This window comes from Bufo bufo, chromosome 4 (assembly GCF_905171765.1).
Source record: "Bufo bufo chromosome 4, aBufBuf1.1, whole genome shotgun sequence".
Classification (NCBI taxonomy): Eukaryota; Metazoa; Chordata; class Amphibia; order Anura; family Bufonidae; genus Bufo; species Bufo bufo.
In genome coordinates, this window is record NC_053392.1 from 224,949,575 (window position 1) to 224,970,801 (window position 21,227).

General features: G+C 46.2%; 1 protein-coding gene across 4 annotated transcripts in view; it reads right to left on the reverse strand.

Moving 5' to 3' along the window:
- Positions 1-19,999, reverse strand: part of OPA1 (OPA1 mitochondrial dynamin like GTPase) — a 126,103-nt gene extending 106,104 nt beyond the window's left edge. For 2 of the 4 annotated variants that reach the window (XM_040428341.1, XM_040428339.1), the window contains exons 1-6: positions 19,868-19,999; positions 14,800-15,106; positions 11,275-11,371; positions 8,680-8,787; positions 7,131-7,184; positions 1,828-1,901 (exon numbers count right to left, since the gene is read on the reverse strand). In XM_040428341.1, the coding sequence (XP_040284275.1) occupies positions 1,828-1,901; positions 7,131-7,184; positions 8,680-8,787; positions 11,275-11,371; positions 14,800-15,106; positions 19,868-19,884 (657 nt within the window). In that variant the 5' untranslated portion in view covers positions 19,885-19,999. The remainder of the gene's footprint in view (positions 1-1,827; positions 1,902-7,130; positions 7,185-8,679; positions 8,788-11,274; positions 11,372-14,799; positions 15,107-19,867) is intronic. The other 2 variants (XM_040428342.1, XM_040428340.1) reach the window with 1 other exon arrangement.
- Between the last annotated feature and the right edge of the window lie 1,228 nt (positions 20,000-21,227).

Below are 21,227 nucleotides of genomic sequence, written 5' to 3' on the forward strand. Positions count from 1 at the left end.
CAAATCACAGCGGCGCTCATTACAAATTAGGTGTCAGAAGGAACATTTCAAGACCACAGCAAACAAATAGGCACATATCTATGACTGAAAGAGAACATGTACATATACAGTGGCGTAGCTAAAAATGACTGGGCCCCACTGCAAATTTTTGCATGGGGCCCCCCTCCCCCAGGATTTTTTTTGCAACCCCTTCCTTTAATGCTGCCCCCATTCCTGTGGCTAGTAAAGATCGCTCTCTCAGACCAGGGCCGGCAGCTGTTCCATCCGTGTCCTACACTGTCTATACTTTCATTGTGTAATACTGTTGAGGGGGCCCTGACGAAATCTTTTAGTCCTCCTCCTCCTGGATGGGCCCCTTCTGGGTCATGGCCCCAAAGCAGCCGCTTCCCCTATAGCTACGCCACCTGTACATATACACACACTCATACATTAAAGGGACAGATCAGAACACAGTCATATAGGGCAACAGGTACCCCTGAGGAAATAAATCAAGCTCAGTGTAGGATCACACCGCCATTTCATTTCCTGTTCTTCTGATCAGTCAGAAGAACGGGAAAAAAAAAAAAAAAAAATGGATCCTTAATTTGTACTTGGATTGTGAGCCCCATTGGGGACAGCTTGATGGTAATGTCTGTAAAACGCTATATAAATGCACAACAAATACATTTTGAGCATCGGTCATGCTCATTTGGCATCCGTTTTAGTTACTTCAGTCTGAGAAATGTTATTTTAGACGGAAGAAAAACTCACTAGAAATAACTGTGTGACCCCTTGTGGCCTCATTTTATACAGGGGTGTGCTTTCTTGCATCACCCCAAATGAGGATTCAGAGAAATGTTCATTGGGTTCACCAACCCCCAAAATTGTCTTATGACTGGGGGTATAGCTGTAGGTGGTGCAGAGATAGCAGTTACGCCCGAGTCTTGGGGCCTTAGGGGGCCCCTCTGCCACAGAAGACACCACTATTATAAATGGCACAATAGGTGGGGGCCCTTTATAGATTTTGGTCCATCTCATCAATCACACTACAAATCTAATTTTTAGATACAAACTACACTATAATGAATGCAAAGTGTTAGATATTTTCTGCATGCACTGACATCTAACAGGAATTGTTCAGGAGCACAAACATGTGTTATATTATAACATAGGAAGACAATCTCCTTTTAGGCTACTTTCACACTAGCTTTAATATTTTCTGGTATCGAGATCCGTCAATGCATTCCGTTCCATTCTCATACCGGAGATCAAACCACAGTGTGCTGGCGGTTTGCTTTCTGTCCTGGGATGCGGAGCAAGACGGATCCGTCATGACCCACAATGCAAGTCAATGGGGACGGATCGTTTTCTCTGACAATCCGAAAATGGATCCGTCCCCCATTGACTTTCAATGGAGTTCATGACAGATCCGTCTTGGCAATGTTAAAGATATGTTAAAGATAATACAACCGGATCTGTTCGTAATGGATGCAGATGGTTGTATTATCAGTAACGGAAGCATTTTTGCTGAGCCCTGCCGGATCCAGTAAAAACGCTAGTGTGAAAGTAGCCTTAGTAGGCTTGGGGGTCTTTGAAAGATTGTAAACTCCCTGCTGGGCATTTTGTGCCTATTTGCATATGGTACAAAGTTTATGTTCCTTACTGATTGCAAGAAAATTAAGATACCAAAAATTTGATGTCTGAGTGCACATTAGTTACCTAGACAACATTCCCTTTAATCAGAATCTCTAAAGTATTTAAAAAGAAAAATCTACCATGAAAGCACATGAACCAGCGTAACACGGGGCAGCAGGCAACGCTTTACACAACTGTGATATTGCTTCTCACCTTCTTGTATTGCTTGTCAGAGCTTTCAAAACTCTGGCCGTCAGTAGCTTTGAAAGCGGTCTCACCTCCAGGGCCTGGTAGAAAGAGACCACCACAAAAGTTAGTTATTCACAACTGAATTTAAAGAGTAACTAAACTTTTAATGAAGTTTTTTTTTTTTTTTTAAATGTCCCGAATACCCTAGTAATATTAGGTTTTCTAATATATTTTAGTTATGGATTTAGCATTTTGACTACAGATATTCCTTGCTAAAGTGCAGATTTCCTTGTGAGCTTTAAATTCACTATTCCCCACAATGCTGACTTCTCAGCGGTGTATGGACTCTACACTTGATGAATAGGGCCGCAGAGAACAAAGTACGGGCAGGAGAACACATTGCTGCTCCAGTCTGTGCCCTCCGAGGTTTACTAAATGCTGGCATGGCACATGGGTACCCTGTAACAATGTGCTACGCCAGGATTAGCGGAGCGGGCTTCTGTCTGTGCCTGCTTGGCTAAGCTAAAAGCTGACATGCAGGACTCTTGGCTTAGCGAAGCAGGCACAGACAGGAGCCCACTCCGCTTAGCCAATCCTGGCATAGCAATGTGCGCTCCTGCCCGTACTCCGTTCTCTGCGGCCCCATTCATAAAGTGTAGAGTCCGTACACCGCTAAGAAGTCAGCGATGTGGAGAATAGTGAATTTAAAGTGCGGAAGAAATAAGGGCTTTATGGGGGAATAGCTCTAGTAAAAATGCAAAATCCATAACTAAAATACATTAGAAAAATTATTATTAGTGCATTTGGGACATTTAAAAAAAAAAAAAAAAAACTTCATTAAAAGTTTAGTGACTTTAAAAAATAGCTAAGTCAGGTGCGCATCCCCCAAGTTCCCTCAAACCTTCATTGAGATCTACTGATGCAGTTTTGGAAGCCAACATCAGGAGTGGATCATAAAAGGAGAGAAAGTACAAAGGACAGGTACAACTTCTCCATTTTAATTCACTCCTGGTTTTGGCTTCTAAAAAATTCACCCCGGGAAACACCTTCGGTACAAGAAAGTTATTTCCCGGCCTGAACTTTGCTCCTGTGACAGGACCGCACAGCTTTATAATAATGTATAATGCTGTGTGTTGCTGTCTGACATTGACTGTAATGAATCGTACTGACGGCATTATGTTAGTACAATTCATTACAGTCGATGGCGGACAGGGACACACAGCATTATACATTATTAAAAACTCTGGGAGGTCCTGTCACAGGAGCAGAGTTCAAGCCGGAAAAAAATGCTCCTGCACGGAGTGCGTTTCCCAGAGTGAACGCGTTCGTCCAAAACTCACCTAAGGATTCGGCCACAAGTAACGACTAAAAACTGAGCTGAAATGTGGTTTCGCTGCAAATCAATTCAGTTTTGAGATAATTGTTAACGTTCTCACGGTTTTAGATAAAATCAAAAGGACATGCATCTGAAAACGACACTGCTTTGCAGTAAAGCCTCATGTCAGAGGAGTTTTTGGCCTGACATTAGGTGTGGCATTACCCTAACGAGTCGATGCTAAGTGGATGGAGTGACTACCTCATTAGAGAGCATCTGTCCCCAAAATGCTCGGCATCTGCGGTCACTTATTGCAGCATGACAAATATGTTTTGCACTATGTCATTTCCACTACTTACTCACGTCAGTATTTAACATCCAGGAGTGGAATGTACACAAAGAAAAGGATAAGATTTGAAAAGGTTTGTGCCCCTTCTGTGCTTTGGACTGACTCCTGGTTTTGGCTTATAAATACTGATGCCAATTACTGGCCAAAAACAGACTGCTTGAAAGTGACCTTAAAGGGCATCTGTCAGCAGATTTGTACGTATGACACTGGCTGACCTGTTCCATGTGCGCTTGGCAGCTGAAGGCATCTGTGTTGGTCTCATGTTCATATGTGTCCGTATTGCTGAGAAAAACTATGTTTTAATATATGCGAATGAGCCTCTAGGAGCAATAGGGGCGTTGCTGTTACACCTAGAGGCTCTGCTCTCTCTGCAACTGCTGCACCCTCTGCACTTTCATTGACAGGGCAAGATAGTGAATACCTCATTACGGCTGGCCCTGTGAATAAAAATCGAGAGGGCGCAGCAGTTGCAGAGAGAGCAGAGCCTCTAGGAGTAATGGCAACTGCCCCGTTGCTCCTAGAGGATCTTTTGCATATATTAAAACATCGTTTTTTTTTCTGCAATCTGGGCACATATGAACACAAGACCAACACAGATGCCTTCAGCAGGCAAGCACACATAACATAGGTCGGTCTGTTTCATAGGTACAAATCTGCCGACAGATTTGATCATGAAAGTTTCTGCGTCATAGTGCATGGGTGCCATTAGCTACTATGGCCATTCCCATCTGGTATTCATGGATGGAGGGAATATTGACCAGCCTTCGGTATGTCCAGGACTAGAACCAGTCCTACTGCCTCTTATGACTCAGAAGTAGTGTTCCAACAAGATACCACCAGCCCACACGCTGCAAGTTACACAAGATGCTCGGGTATCCAGAAGCTCCCCTGGCCAACCTGATCGGCAGATCTCTCCCCCATAAAAAATGTCTAGTACTGGATCTCCCATGCACAGCAGCTGACACCATCACCCAGTATTAATGGGACCTTGCCTCAAGAAATACCCTGCTCTGGAAGCCAAAATAAAGGTTGCCCCACCTTGGTTGTGTGATCGTTGACCAAGCTCCGCTAGCAGTTTATACTTTGTCAATCTCAGCTCAATCGCATTAGAGGGGTTTTCTGAAAAGTTAATACTGATGATCTATCCTCTGGATCTCGACAGCCGATCAGCTGTTCGAGAAGACAGTGGTACTTCCAGTAGTGCCGCAGTCTTCTCACTGCTTTTCCTAGGCCAGTGCCGACAAGTTCATTGATCACGTGGCCTAGGCACAGCTCCGCCCCATAGAAGTGAACGGGGCCGAGCTGTGATACCAAGCACAGCCACTATACAATGCATGGCACTGTGTTTGGTAAGCACAGAGAAGCGCCGGTTCCTTCTCAAACTTCTGATCAGCGGGGGTCCCAGGTGTGGGACCCCCACCGCTCAGATACTGATGACCTATCCTGAGGATAGGTCATCAGTATAAACATTTCAGAAAACCCTATTAAGTTTTCCCCACGACTGACCATTCCCATGACAAAATACAGTAAATACATGGATAGTAACTCAAAAAAGGGTGACAGATGCTCTTTAACAAAGAAATGTGATGTCATGTAAACAGAAAAGCAGGCTTCCTTTCCAGGAGTAGCCAGAGACTTCCATCTCAGTTATGCATGGTGAAAAGTCAGACCTTCAGTTATGTTTTCTAAGGGCTCTTTCACACCTGCGTTCTTGTCTTCCGGCATAGAGTTCCGTCGTCGGGGCTCTATGCCGGAAGAATCCTGATCAGGATTATCCCCATGCATTCTGAATGGAGAGAAATCCGTTCAGGATGCATCAGGATGTCTTCAGTTCCGGTACGGAACGTTTTTTGGCCGGAGAAAAGACCGCAGCGTGCTGGGCTTTTTGCTCCGGCCAAAAATCCTGAACACTTGCCGCAAGGCCGGATCCGGAATTAATGCCCATTGAAAGGCATTGATCCGGATCCGCCCTTAAGCTAAACGTCGTTTCGGCGCATTACCGGATCCGACATTTAGCTTTTTCTGAATGGTTACCATGGCTGCCGGGACGCTAAAGTCCTGGCAGCCATGGTAAAGTGTAGTGGGGAGCGGGGGAGCAGCATACTTACCGTCCGTGCGGCTCCCCGGGCGCTCCAGAGTGACGTCAGGGCGCCCCAAGCGCATGGATCACGTGATCACATGGATCACGTCATCCATGCGCATGGGGCGCTCTGACGTCATTCTGGAGCGCCCCGGGAGCCGCACGGACTGTAAGTATGCCGCTCCCCCGCTCCTACTATGGCAGCCAGGACTTTAATAGCGTCCTGGGTGCCATAGTAACACTGAAAGCATTTGGAAGACTGTTCCGTCTTCAAATGCTTTCAGTACACTTGCGTTGTTACGGATCCGGCGTGTAATTCCGGCAAGTGGAGTACACGCCGGATCCGGACAACGCAAGTGTGAAAGAGGCCTAATGTAGGCAAAACCTGAGATGGTCATTTATTAGTTTGGACTTGTAAAGTGGGAAAACTGGAGGCTCCTTCTGCCAAACTACCTAGGACTTCACTTGTACTACCTCTCCAGAAGACCACCCCGTTAGGGCTCATGCACACAACCGTGGTTTGGGTCTGCATCCCAGATGCATTTTTTGTGTGTCAAGATGCGGACCCATGCACTTCAATGGTGCCGCAAAAGATGCGGACACCACACTGTGTGCAGTCTGCATCCGCACGTCCGTTCCGTGACCCTGTAAAAAAGAAAGGGAAAAAAAATATATATAGAACATGTCCTATTCTTGCCCATATCACGGGCAAGGATAGGACTGCTCTACTGGGGGCCGGATGTTCTGTAAAATGAGGAATGAACGCAGCCGGGAACCGTGTTTTGCGGACCACAAAACGGACATGGTTGTGTGGATGAGCCCTTATTCAGAAGGGATCTCCTATGACAGATTTTCAGTTCCAACATATAATATGAGGAGTCCATTCCAATGCAATTTTGGGTGCTTATCTCAAAGAGATTTTACTTCTGTTAGGCTCCGTTCACACATGCATCCCCTTCTATTGTGGATTTATATTTGGTGGGAAAAGACAACTCTGCTTAAAGCAGTTTTCCTGTTAAAATGAAGGACACCTCGGCAGAGCAAAAAAACCCTGCTGCTATAATGCAACAGATCCACGAGAACATTGTGACTTCTGCTATAAATGAAAACCAAAATGCAAATGTGAACAGAAGCTATATTCCTCTGTACTGTATCTATATATTTGCACAGTGACATAACCTCATGTGTCATTATATCACTAAGCAGACAGCATCACGTGTTTTCTTTGTCATACCTACTAATTACGTAGGTCCCCAATGTTTGGGGGTCCAGCTGTAATGACCCCAGCTCCTGCAGGGCACACCCTACATATCAATGTCTGCTTATTTCCTCCTGAATGTCTATGCGGCAATTTTAAGAGGCACTTGCAGAATCGCTCTCTGGATGTTCATGTGGAAGCACGGACAAGTATAAGCGATGGCTTTAAGCGTTTGCATTTTGAACTAAGGTCTCCAACATCATCTTAATCATTAAATTTGCCTTCATTAATAAAACCCCTCTATCTCCCCAGCTGCCCACCCTCCCATACTATTCTGCAGCACAGAGTACACGTTTGCATTGGCAACACAGAGGGCATTACACACCTAACAACAGAAGCAGATCAGAAGGTCCTATGACTTCACTAACCAAATTGTGACCTGTGAAAAATCAGCAAAAAGATGAAAATAATAACGTGAGGCATGAAAGCATGTTAGCAAGACCTGGAAAGGAATCCTGACTCCTGCAATTCTCGTGATTAATGACAAGTAAAAGGTCAGACACGTTAGGCACAGTACACAAATCACTAAAAGACAATCAAAATGTCATGAAACCCAACATCATATGAGGACTTTGCAAACACAGGGAAAAGCCGACCTCCCCTTAAACCAACAGACACATGAACAGTATACAAAGCTCCAAACATGTTGTTCAGACATATAATTATGAGAAAGGTATCTTTCCTCTAGATATCCTGTAAAGGGTGGTGCAAAACCGGATTTTAAAAAAAAAAAAGCGCTATTTTTTCGTTACTCACAACGTCCGAGAGCGGATAACGGGATATCTCGAACCAAGAGGAAAAGTAAGGAAAAGCACATCTGTACCAGTGCGTAAAGTCTAGCTATTTCTAATGCCTGCCATATACATGCTGGCTTAGGTTGGTCAGACATGTATGGCTACTTCCATTCGGGTGGGGTTAACGGGGTGTCTCATCTGAGACATGGGTGGCATATCGCAAGTATGCCCTCCATTCATTTCTATGGCAGTTCATTAAATAGCAGAGTCCCATAGAAATTTTCATTTCAGTCTAAGGCCTCATGCACACGACCGTTGTTGGGTTTCGTGTCCGTTGTTCCGTTTTCCGTGATTTTCTGCGGACCCATTGACTTTCAAACGGAAAATGCACCATTTGTCATTCGCGTCCGTGATCCGTGTTTCCAGTCCGTCAAAAAAATATTACCTGTCCTATTTTTTTCATGGACAACGGTTCGTGGACCCATTCAAGTCAATGGGTCGGTAAAAAAACACGGAGGCACACAAGATTGTCATCCGCGTCCGTGTCCGTTTTTTTCCTATCATTTTCAAGGCAAACTTGACTTTTTTTTCACTTTTCATGTCTGGTGATCCTCCAAAAATCAAGGTAGACACACGGAAAAAAAAAACGGAAACGGATCACGGAACAACGGAACCCCGTTTTGCGGACCGTGTGCATGAGGCCTAATAGTAGAGTTTTATTTAAAGGCCTAACAACTGGTGAATGACAAAAACCTATCAGGAAATGTGATTTTTGCACCATATTTATATATTAGCCATTCGACATATTAAAAACTGACCGAGGCAGTGACCTCAAGGGAAGTGAATGGTCAAGCAGTTGATCGATGGGGGTTAGGGAGGCCAGGTGTCTTTGTGAGAAGTCGACATTTGCCTCCCGTGCACCAGTGTTCACCGCCATGACGGTGGCTGTCATGCATGAGGGAAAGCAAAGACCTCTCGCAGAGGATTTCCTTCTGTTCAGGTCATATGTTCCGGACTCCTGGCATACAGCGACATTATTGATGCATGACCCCAATTGTGTTTTCTAGGAAACATTCAAATTCGAAACAAAACAGAGTTCCTGCAGGGCACGCCATAGACATGCTTCCACATCGCGCCCACCTGATGACAGCCATTCCTTTAGCAAGCTAAAGCTTTCTCCTAGCTTCTCAAAGTCCGGCAAAAGCTTCGCCAGCTGCTCAGAATCCGGAAGAGCTTTACTCAGCTTATCTGCAAATAAGAAGAAAGTAGTTAAAATGCCTCCCGAAAAAGTGTCCCCTCTCAGTAAATATGGAGGACGCAGCAACATTTCTTAGGTCATGTTCCTCCAGCAGGAACAACCCAACGTGCATTTGCTGTGGAATTTGTGGCAGAAATCCGAGACTCTGTCACCTAGTTAACTCTATAACTTCAATAAATGGGGCTAATCCATATTTGTATATTTCACACTGAGCAGCTTACGAAATCTGCAAAATGGGTTAGCCTTAGGCCATTGATATGAAGACCTCCTCTCTGTCGAGAACAGATTTCAGTTCCATCACATACTATGTATACTGGACATCTTCTATGAGAAGACCACCTATCTAGAAGCCATTTTTAAGTGCAATTTTGGGTGGGTTTTAGGGTACGGCCACATACAGTATATGGATTTTCTGCAGCATTAATAGTAAAATCATATACATATGAGTGGAGCATTGGAGCATTTCCTTGCAGCGCAAAGCTGTGGATAATTTTTGCCGGTGACGTATCAACATCATTATGCTAAGCAGAAACTTCCGCCCAGCGACATACCAGGCTTCACATCACTATGCTGAGCGGAGATTTCCGCCCAGCACTGAGCCCGGTGACATACCAGGCTTCACATCACTATGCTGAGCAGAGATTTCCGCCCAGCACTGAGCCCGGTGACATACCAGGCTTCACATCACTATGCTGAGCGGAGATTTCCGCCCAGCACTGAGCCCGGTGACATACCAGGCTTCACATCACTATGCTGAGCAGAGATTTCCGCCCAGCACTGAGCCCGGTGACATACCAGGCTTCACATCACTATGCTGAGCAGAGATTTCCGCCCAGCACTGAGCCCGGTGACATACCAGGCTTCACATCACTATGCTGAGCAGAGATTTCCGCCCAGCACTGAGCCCGGTGACATACCAGGCTTCACATCACTATGCTGAGCAGAGATTTCCGCCCAGCACTGAGCCCGGTGACATACCAGGCTTCACATCACTATGCTGAGCAGAGATTTCCGCCCAGCACTGAGCCCGGTGACATACCAGGCTTCACATCACTATGCTGAGCAGAGATTTCCGCCCAGCACTGAGCCCGGTGACATACCAGGCTTCACATCACTATGCTGAGCAGAGATTTCCGCCCAGCACTGAGCCCGGTGACATACCAGGCTTCACATCACTATGCTGAGCAGAGATTTCCGCCCAGCACTGAGCCCGGTGACATACCAGGCTTCACATCACTATGCTGAGCAGAGATTTCCGCCCAGCACTGAGCCCGGTAATGTCACCGACACAGATTTGTGCTCTCTAGCGCTGCCGGGGGCTACTTTGAATAGCACCTGCCTCCTATGGAAGCGCTATATAGACCACCATCTGTGCCAGTGACATCACCGAACTCACTGCTAGGTGGAAATGTCCGCTTAGCATAGTGATGTGTAGCCTGGTACGTCACCAGCACAAAACACACACAACCTTGCACTGCACAATGCAGCATAACAAGGGAGAGCATCAGAGCAAGGAAATACTCCACTCATATGTAGTCACGGAATAAAGAACAGCTTACAGTATATCCAGGTTCAGCCCTGAACCCGGAGAACCCCTTTAACATGAGAGTTGTATTTTAATTGCTCATCATGTCAAATTTAGGCTACTTTCACACTTGCGGCAGTGTGATCCGGCGGGCAGTTCCGTCGTCGGAACTGCCCGCCGGATCCGCCACTGACTGAAAGCATTTGTGAGACGAATCCGGATGCGTATCCGTCTCACAAATGCATTGCAAGGACGGATCCGTCTTGTACATTTTTTCACATTTTTACCGGTCTGCGCATGCGCAGGCCGGAAGGACGTATCCGGCATTCCAGTATTCTGAATGCTAATACATTCCTATGGGAAAAAATGCCGGATGCGGCATTCAGGCAAGTCTTCCGTTTTTTTCGCCGGAGAGAAAACCGTAGCATGCTGCGGTTTTCTCTTTTGCCTGATCAGTCAAAACGACGGAACTGAAGACATCCTGATGCAAACTGAACGGATTACTCTCCATTCAGAATGCATGGGGATTAAACTGATCAGTTCTTTTCCGGTATAGAGCCCCTGTGACAGAATTCTATGCCGGAAAAGAAAAACGCAAGTGTGAAAGTAGCCTTAGTCTGTTGCAAATCCAAGGCGAAAATGTCGCCACATCCTTATGGTCTGTTGTGGATTTTGCTCCTGCAGAACTGGGGTAAATCCACAGCGGACTTGTTAAGTTTGGCAGTACTCCTACTGTACCCCTCACACATGCATCTCTGTCTTGTAACATACTCTAAATGTCGCGCCTGATACATGCTCTAAATGTCGCGCCTGATCTCAGTCTTCCATTTCTAATGATTTTTGCTGGGTATCCAATAAAAGGTATGACTACCATAAAACTTCCATATTTGTTAACACAAAAGTATTAAACATCACATACTCCTTGCTACTAAAAAGCCCACAGGGTACCTACCAAAATTAATATGCTCATCCAACTCCCATACAAAATCCGGCACAATCCATTTGTATTCACTGAGATCCGGGAACATATCTCTCCACTGGTCGTACGTCTGAAAGATGAAACCAAGAAGCACATAATAAACCTGACAGCCCATTCAAGGTGACAGCATGTCCGCGTGTTCTGCCGGTCAGTACATACCGGACCCACTCCTCTGAAGAGCAGGTGAAGAAAACACTGAACATTTATAGGGCAATATATTAACACAAATATGTCTAAAATGGCTGTTATTGTGTTTATTATGTATTGTTTAGTGGGGGGCAAGTTTCTTTTTTCTTTTTTTATGACACCATATTGAGCTTATAGAATAAAAGCAGTATGAACAAAAAACAGCAAATCTAGCTTCTTTTTTTTTATGTTGGTCACCGGGAAGTATATCTGACATAACTTCATTCTGCAGATCGGTACGATTACAGTGAAACCAAATTTATATTATTTATTTTATGGTTTCCTACTTTTGCATAATAAAAATACCCATAGCACTTATATGCTAAAGCACAGCAACTATGCTACAGCAAAGTGATCGTGTGATGCTGGAGGATGCCACAGTCGCTATTGAATGTGGCATCTAAAGTGTTAAAGGGGTGCTCCCATCTAAACATCTGTGGCTTATTGCTAGGATATGCCAAAAATGTCAGATCGGAGCGGGTCCCATAGGTGGGAGTCCCATTCTGGTGCGCTCCTTCACTTTGGAGGACCTGTTCTCGAGGAAGGAGCTGGTCCTGGAGGTGGGACCTGCACCTATCTGACATGTTTAATGCCACACATACTTGGATGAGAATACCCCTAGAAAATGGCCAGGACCTGAAGTCACAAAACTCTGGCTTTAGATTAAGACACTACAAAAAGGCAGAAGCTTAGCCTATGGCCCCTTAGTCGTATAAACATGTATGGTCAGTCACTAAGGGGTTAATATGTTTATCCGCTGCAGGATGCGACATTGGAACAGGAAGACAACAAAGCTCAGATATTCTCTTTGGGCGTGGAAATACTATTTAATTGTATTTTACAACTAAGGCGGGCACCACACGACAGGTACCGATAATTGCCGGACCGCACCTTTGTTTCAAGTGCCAAGTCCAGGGGTGGGCCATGGTTTAGCCTGCATGTGTAATAGCACCCTAATATAGGTCACTTCAGTTTGGAAGGTAGGTAAAATGTCACAAATGTTTTACACCCTATGAAAGTCAATGACATGGAAACCTGACAAAGTAGGGTCTTTAAATGGGTTGTGTAGTATCATAACACCGATGACCTATCCATCCGACACCCGGCACCCCCGCTGATCAGCTGTTTGAAGAGGCCACTGTTTTACCAGCACTCCGTCTAGACTGCAGCAGTGGTGCAGAGTACTGACAGTTTCCGTTCCCATTCACTTGAATGGCATGAACAGCTATAATTACACTGCACAACCGCTAGACATGATGCAGACAAACAATGAAGAGGACAAAGTGCTAACATGGGCACTGTGGGCTCTGGAAACAGATGATCCTTGGGGTCCTGGGTATTCGACACCCTGCGATCTGATATTGACCTATACTGAGGATGGGTCATCGATCTTATGAAATTACACAACCCCTTTAAAGTCAATGTCCACCAATGAGCGTCTTCAGGGGAACAGGCAGTGGGTGCAGAAGACACCTGAGCAACTGGCGAAACAAGTCGGGGGGCAGTGCTTGAGGGACGCTTCTTGAGGGTTATAAGAAAATACCAAATGTAACTATAGTAGCTAGTGACAGATCTATAAGAGAGGGGGATGGAACTTTGCAAGAAAGCGACGCAACTGATAGTTTAAGGGCTCATGCACACAAACACATTTTCTTGCTGCTTCTGTTCCGGGATTTTTGCGGACCGTATGCGGAACCATTCACTTCAATGGGTCCCCAAAAACAACGGAAGGTACTCCGTGTGCATTCTGTTTCCGTATTTCCGTTCCATAAAAAAGTAGTGCATGTCCTATTATTGCCCGCAAATCACGGTCCGAGGCCCCATTCAAGTCAATGGGTCCGCACAAAATACGGAACGCATCCGTATATAATCCGTATTTTGCAGATCCATACTGTAGAAATGCTATGCCCAGCCCATACTGCTCATGTGTTTGGTGATTAATAAGTTACTGTTTCCGATCCGCAAAAAAACGGATCGCATACGGAAACCATACGGATACGGTTTGTGGAATAACCGAATGGAAGAAGACTTAAATCAGAGAAAAAAAAAAACTCAGATACGGAACAGATCCGTGAAAAACGGGCCGCAAAACAACAACGATCGTGAGCATGAGCCCTTAATCTGATTTATTTGGTCTAATTGAGACATTTTACAAACTCACTATTAACAGTAAAATTTTATTATTAGTTAAAATATACATATGTTACAATAAGGCAATTACTAGTCTAAATGACTACTTGTAAATAAATAGTTAAAAGTGACTTTATATATGCCTTGGAAAACAGTATTGCAACTTGTCCAGCCCCCCAAAAGCAGTCCTACCTGTGAAGCATGGTGGTAAAAGTGCCTATCCCACTTATAATGGAGTGCGGTGAACGGCACATGTGCCAGAATTCTGGTGTGTTTTCATAAGTGAATCCGCCATATCACTGTGATCTACACCCCTGAGATTTCAGCTAAAATTATTCCAGACGAAAATACATGCATCAAGCCAAAGCCAAAGCCTTGACGGTGAATGTGCAGTAACTGCGGACAGTCCTTCTCTTATCCAACCCGAAAAATGCCCTCCCAAATGCCAATAAGCAGATTGCATGACGACTGACAGAGTTCCACACACATACCATTAGTTCCAGAGAATATTGGGAAGTTAAAGAGGTTTTCTAGGACTTCCTGACGACCTATTCTCAGGACAGGTCATCAATATCAGATCGGTGCCTCCGATTCACATCTCCATCGATTAGCTGTTGCCACAAGCACTTGGAGCTACACAGCTCCCTACAGTGGTCGTGCCTGGTTACTGCAACACTGCTCTCATTCAATTAAATGGGCCTCAGCTGCAGTAACCAGGCTCGACCACTACACAGTGTATGGCGCTGTGTAGATCTGGCATTAGAGCTTGAGAAAATAGGTGATCGATGAGGGTGTAGGGAGTCAGACCCCACCGATCTGATCCTGATGTCCAATCCTAAGGATAGGTTGTTAATAAACAAATCCTGGAAAACCTGTTTAATTTAGGGTCCATTCACACGACCGCAATACACCCGGCCGGCACCCCCATAGAACTGCCTATTCTTGTTCACAATTGCGGACATGTTCTATTTTTTTCGGGAGCCGTGGACCGGAAGATTGGGGCCGCGCTCCGGAAATGCCAATGCGGATAGCACACTGTGTGCTGTCTGCATCTCTTCCGGCCCCATAGAGAATGAATGGGTCCGGATCCGTTCCGCAACGTTGCAGAACCGATCCCCATTCTGCGGACGTGTAAGTGGCCTATTATCCAAACACGGCAAGAGTAAAATTCAACCTACTTACCTTTTTAGCGGTATATCCGCCACCCACAGCCGATCCTAACACAAGGTAGCGGAGCTTTAAAAGCCTAGCTGCCAGCCTAGCTACCCAGAAGTTGCGCTGAGTCTGAAAAGCCAGACTGACAGGTAAAAGCCTGCTCCTCCGTAGCGGGAGGCGAGACAAAGAAGAGTAGCATCGTCCTGAGGAACTGGGTGAAGGCCGCCGAATGTTCACTCTTGGAAAGCGATGATCTGTGTGAGCAGATAGATTCTGGAATGGGGACTGGGCTTCTTTTACCACATGTTTATTCGTCAGCCCTCTGCACACAATGCTGGGAAATAAAAGAAAAATCTTACATTTTTAAATGAGCTAAAAGTTTTTTTTAACCGGCTTTTACGGTACCTTTTTATTACTTTGCACCGTATCTTCACACTGCGGAGCGTATGCCAAGTACTAATCCTGCAGGAGGGTCTAACCCCAGTACTAGCGCCTGGGAAAGTGATGGGACATAGCCTTTCTTCACTCTCACACAGCTCCGCCAGGCCTCGGCAGTGGGGGAGTGAAGAACATCCATATCACATCAGTCCTGTAAATGAAAACAGCCCGCAGAAGGGCAGGGCGGGCAATCTCCGGACTAGAAGTGGCAATGGGGAAAAGGGGGCTTCCAAGCGATAATATAAATTGTACATAACTGGGGTCATTTATCAAACTGGTGTATAGTAGAACTGGTTTAGATGCCCATAGCAACCAATTACATTCCAACTTTCATTTTTCAAAGGAGATGTCAAAAATGAGAGGTGGAATCTGATTGGTTGCTATGGGCAACTAAGCCAGTTCTACCTTACACCAATTTGATAGGTTTGCTGCACCTGTAAACCTAACACTTAAAAGGCCCCTTTCACACGGGCGAGAATTCCGCACGGGTGCAATGCGTGAGGTGAACGCATTGCACCCGCACTGAATCTGGACCTATTCACTTCAATGGGGCTGTGCACATGAGTGGTGATTTTCACGCATCACTTGTGCATTATGTGAAAATCGCTGCATGTTCTATATTCTGCGTTTTTCATGCAACGCAGGCCCCATAGAAGTGAATGGGGCTGCGTGAAAATCGCATAGTATCCGCAAGCAAGTGCGGATGCGATGCGTTTTTTCACGGATGGTTGCTAAGGAGACGAGGGATGAGCAACCCCGTTCCCCATTTACTTTATTATTTTCCATTATAACATGGTTATAAGGGAAAATAATAGCTATCTTTAATTCAGAATGCTAAGTAAAATGTCCATTGAGGGGTTAAAAAAATAAAAAATATATAACTCACCTCATCCACTTGATCGCGCAGCCGGGCTCGTCTTCTTTCTTCTTCTTCTTGCAGGACCTGGCTGGAAAAGGACCTTCGGTGACATCATCCAAAGGTCCTTTTGCAGGTCCTGAAAGAAGAAGACGATGCCGGCTGCACGATCAAGTGGATGAGGTGAGTTACATTTATTTATTTATTTTTAACCCCTTAATCCAGATTTTACTTAGCATTCTGTATTAAGAATGCTATTATTTTCCTTTATAACCATGTTAAAGGGAAAATAATAAAATCTACAGGACACCGAACCCAAACCCAAACTTCAGTGAAGAAGTCCGGGTTCGGGTCTGGGTACCACAATCAGTTTTTTCTCACGTGCGTTCAAAACGCATTGCACTCGTGCGGAAAAAACTGAACATCGGAACGCAATCGAATACAAAACTCACCCCACTCACAGGCAAAAATCGCACGATTTTTCCGCCACGCACCCGCATCCTATCCGGCCCTCACACGCGATGCCCGTGTGAAAGAGGCCTAACACTCCACCCCCGTACTATAGTTAGTTTGCACAGTGATAAATTTGGTGTAAAACTAATTAACATAGCTACATGGTTGGCCACACCTACTTTTCAAAACTGGAGTGGTGTAAAAAAGCAAAAACTTTAATTTTATTTTGCTCAAGTGAGTCACAGAAGCCCTATTCTACCCAAAATACTGGCATAAATATTTTGATGAATTAACCCCAATGCAGCACCTTGGAAAAATTCGGTATTTAGATTTGTTTTACACATTCAAAAAACAGTCAAAAAACACCAGGAAGTTTTATAGTAACTGGTATTCATCAAGAAATACCGGGACCAAAGGGATGCAAATGAGCTCTGTGGCAAAACTAACCTCGCCACTGGGTTTTGGAGGGGCCTGTTTGCCATCCTCTTGCCTCAGGATTATGGCCCATAGCCGTGCTTGCGGTCGGTCAAATATGACTTCCATGGAATTCGGGAACCCCTGCTCGGATCTGGGTGATTTTTGGATATGTTGTTCGCCCAGATCAGAGCTATCCATGGATGTATATATTTTAAATTTATTATATAATTTATGGGGATATGTGGGGTTTTGAGGTGTTTTCTGTGTTTTGGGAAAAATGTGTGTTTTCTGCCTGTGAGTGATTAAGTTAATTGTGTTTGTTAATTGTATCACAGGCAGAGGGGAGTTTGTGTACATTAGCTGGAAGTGTCTAACTGTACAATACTGTGTTGATTGGCTGTTGTGACTTTGTGTCCTGTGCTCCACAAGGGCCACGTGGCTGGTAACCTTGTGGGGAAAACTGTATATAAGAAATGCCTTTGTGCTCATTAAAGAGACCTGCTTTACCCCTTCATGAAGTCTTGGCTCATGTTTGGGGATGGAATAACTACACTCTTGGGGTTTGCTCTATCACAATACTCCCCTGAGTATAAGCTCTTGTAAGAGCTGGTTCCTGCTCTCTGGATTTAGGAGAGGTTCTCCCACTGGATGCTGAAGCCCGGTCTTGGGTCCAGCGTGGGTGGAGGACGGCGAGACCCCAACCAAGCTGCGGCAGTTCGTGGGGTCTGTGGTGGTAGTTAGTAGGGATCGACCGATATTGATTTTTTAGGGCCGATACCAATACCGATAATTTGTGAACTTTCAGGCCGATAACCGATAATTTATACCGATATTCTGGGAATTTTCATTTTTGAAAAAATCTGCTGAAAATTAATGTTTATTGTTAACGTGTATTTTTTATTTTTTTTGTAAATCTTTCTTTTTCATTTATACTTAATATTTATTTATTTTTTTACTAACTTTTAGCCCCCTTAGGGACTAGAACCCTTGTCCTATTCACCCTGATAGAGATCTATCAGGGTGAATAGGAGCTCACACTGTCCATGCTGCCCTGTGCTTTGTGCACACAGCAGCATGGAGCTGAACATGGCAGCCAGGGCTTCAGTAGCGTCCTGGCTGCCATGGTAACTGATCGGAGCCCCAGGCTTACACTGCTGGGGCTACGATCGGAGGAGCAGGAGAGAGGGGATCCTGTACCAATGATTAATACTGGGGGTGGGGGGCGCACTGCGCCACCAACGTTTTTTTATACTGGAATGGGGGTGGGGGGCACACTGCGCCACCAATGATTAATACTGGGGGGCGCACTGCGCCACCAATGAAGAGAAGTCTTTCATTAATTAATATACAGGAGGTGGGAGCTGGCTGCAGAATCACATAGCCAGCTCCCGACCTCTGTGAGCGGTAGCTGCGATCGGCGGCACCTAAGGGGTTAACTACCGCAGATCGCAGCTACAGCTCATAGAGGTCGGGAGTCGGCTATGTGATTCTGCAGCCAGCTCCCACCTCCTGTATATGAATTAATGAAAGACTTATCTTCATTGGTGGAGCGGTGGCCACAGCCCCTCCCCTTCTTTTGTCCTCTCTCCTCTAATTGGCGGCAGCGGCATCACAGTCGGAGGGAGACACTGCTTCCTTCTCCCCTGTGCTGCTGAGGGAACACAGAGAGCGCTGAGAGCAGCGCGATCTGTGTTCCCCATACGTTATCGGTATATCGGCAAAATAGATGCCGATAACGTTCAAAATCCTGAATATCGGCCGATAATATCGGTAAAACCGATAATAGGTCGTTCCCTAGTAGTTAGTGTCAAGCGGAGTGCTTGGAGCCCTCGGGAAGCACTAGGAGCATCCATCAACGGAGGTATCCAGTCGGGGTGCTAGGAGATCCGTTACAAGCTCCTAACAAGTTTAACCAGGGCTGTAGTAGCTTGCTATAAGGCGCCACCTAGCCTTAACCTCCACATGCGCCACCTAGCCTTAACCTCCACATGCGCCCAAGCGTCACCTAGCCTTACCTCCACATGCGCCCAAGCGTCACCTAGCCTTACCTCCACATGTCCTCAAGTGTCACCAAGCCTTACCTCCACATGTCCTCAAGTGTCACCAAGCCTTACCTCCACATGTCCTCAAGTGTCACCAAGCCTTACCTCCACATGTCCTCAAGTGTCACCTAGCCTTACCTCCACATGTGCCACCTAGCCTTACCTCCACATGTGCCAAGTGTCACCTAGCCTTACCTCCACATGTCCTCAAGTGTCACCTAGCCTTACCTCTACATGTCCTCAAGTGTCACCTAGCCTTACCTCCACATGTGCCAAGTGTCACCTAGCCTTACCTCCACATGTCCTCAAGTGTCACCTAGCCTTACCTCCACATGTGCCACCTAGCCTTACCTCCACATGTGCCAAGTGTCACCTAGCCTTACCTCCACATGTCCTCAAGTGTCACCTAGCCTTACCTCCACATGTCCTCAAGTGTCGCCTTACCTCCACATGTGCCAAGTGTCACCTAGCCTTACCTCCACATGTCCTCAAGTGAAAGTACGTTGGTGGAAGACACTAGAATAGATGGGATTTAGGTCAGGAAATAATGGCGGATGTACCCAGGATCTATAGCAGCACACAGGACCCAGGGTGATCTGATCAGACTTCTGCAGGTCCTGCGCAGCACACAGCCACATAACCTGCAGGCCTAATTCCTATAAGACAGAAAGTGCTGGTTATCACCACTACAACTCTCACCAGGCGGGCATGGACCAGTCACTCCTATCATCCATAGTGATGATAAACAGGTAGTAACATATGTTGGTTTATGGGCATGCTGGACACACCACACAGGATTACCAGTGTGATCTGCACAGCCGCTGACGGTACCGGCACGTGTGATACAGCAGGAAGCCCTCCGGGGGCTCAGGGCACCACAGTTACTCACCAGGCGGCCCGCAACATTCTGGGTGACCGGGGAGCAGCTCCAGCTCCCTCACATCCAGCCCCCCTGCCAAACAAGGGCACCCGAAGCTGTCACTGGCCGCACTTCCGGAACACAGCGGAGCGCAGTCGTGACTGGGCCCGTCATGGAACAGAGTAGTGAGCGCCAAGGTTCCGAGGTGGAATGGTTCCGGCGTGCAGGAAGTAGGTGACGTGCACATTACCAGGAGTCAGACTATATTAGTCCCTGTTAGCAGGCTAGACAGGGACAGGCAATTCATGACAGCAAGTCCCGAAAAAACTAAGTGTTAAAAAAAAGGAAAGAAGAGTTAAAAAGGGATTGGGTCCTGAAAACCTATTTGGGATGACCATGGAATGGTGTGGGCAGGGGACCCCACACCTGAGCCAGGCGGGACTGGAAGCTGCGAGACGCCACTGTGTTCCATACATACCAACATCTTGAGAACACCTTCTAGCATCAGCCCTTTCCAATTGTCGCCCTACTGCAGAATTAACAAGACAAAACTTGGACTGTAAGCAGGGGCGTAGCTATAGGGGGTGCAGAGGTAGCAGTCGCTACCGGGCCCAGGAGCCAAAGGGGGCCCAAAGACCCTAGTGCCGCATAAGAAGACACACAACGCACTGAGGGAAGGGGGGCCCAAGCTGAACTCTTGCACCAGGGCCCATAAGCCGCTAGCTACGCCCCTGACTGTAAGGCCTCTTGCACATGACCGTATGTATTTTGCGGTCCGCAAAAAATGTATTCGCCAAAAATACGGATGACGACCGGGTGCTTTCCGTATTTTGCGGAACGGAACAGCTGGCCCCTAATAGAACAGTACTATCCTTGTCCGTAATACGTACAATAATAGGACATGTTCTATCTCTTAGTGGAACGGTTATACGGAAACGGAATGCACGCGGAGTACCTTCCGTTTTTTTTGCGGACCCGTTGAAATGAATGGTTCCGCGTACGGTCCGCAAAAGAAACGGAATGGACACGGAAAGAAAATACGTTTGTGTGCAAGAGGCCTAAGGCCTTATTCACATGTCAGTGTTTGGGCAGTGATTTCCATCAGTGATTTTGAGCCAAAACCAGGTGCAGCTCTAAACACAGAACAGGAGCAGATCTTTCCCTTAGGCCGAGTTCACACGAACGTGTGTGACCCGTGCCTGTGCTGCGGCCCGTAAATAGCGGGCCGCAATGCACGATCGCCGGCCGTAGGTCAGCCGCATCGGATCGCGGACCCATTCACTTTAATGGGTCCGCGATCCGGCCGTTCCGCAAAAAGATAGGACTTGTTCTATCTTTTAGCGGAACGGAAGTACGGGATGTAACCCCAAGGAGGCACTCCGTAGTGCTT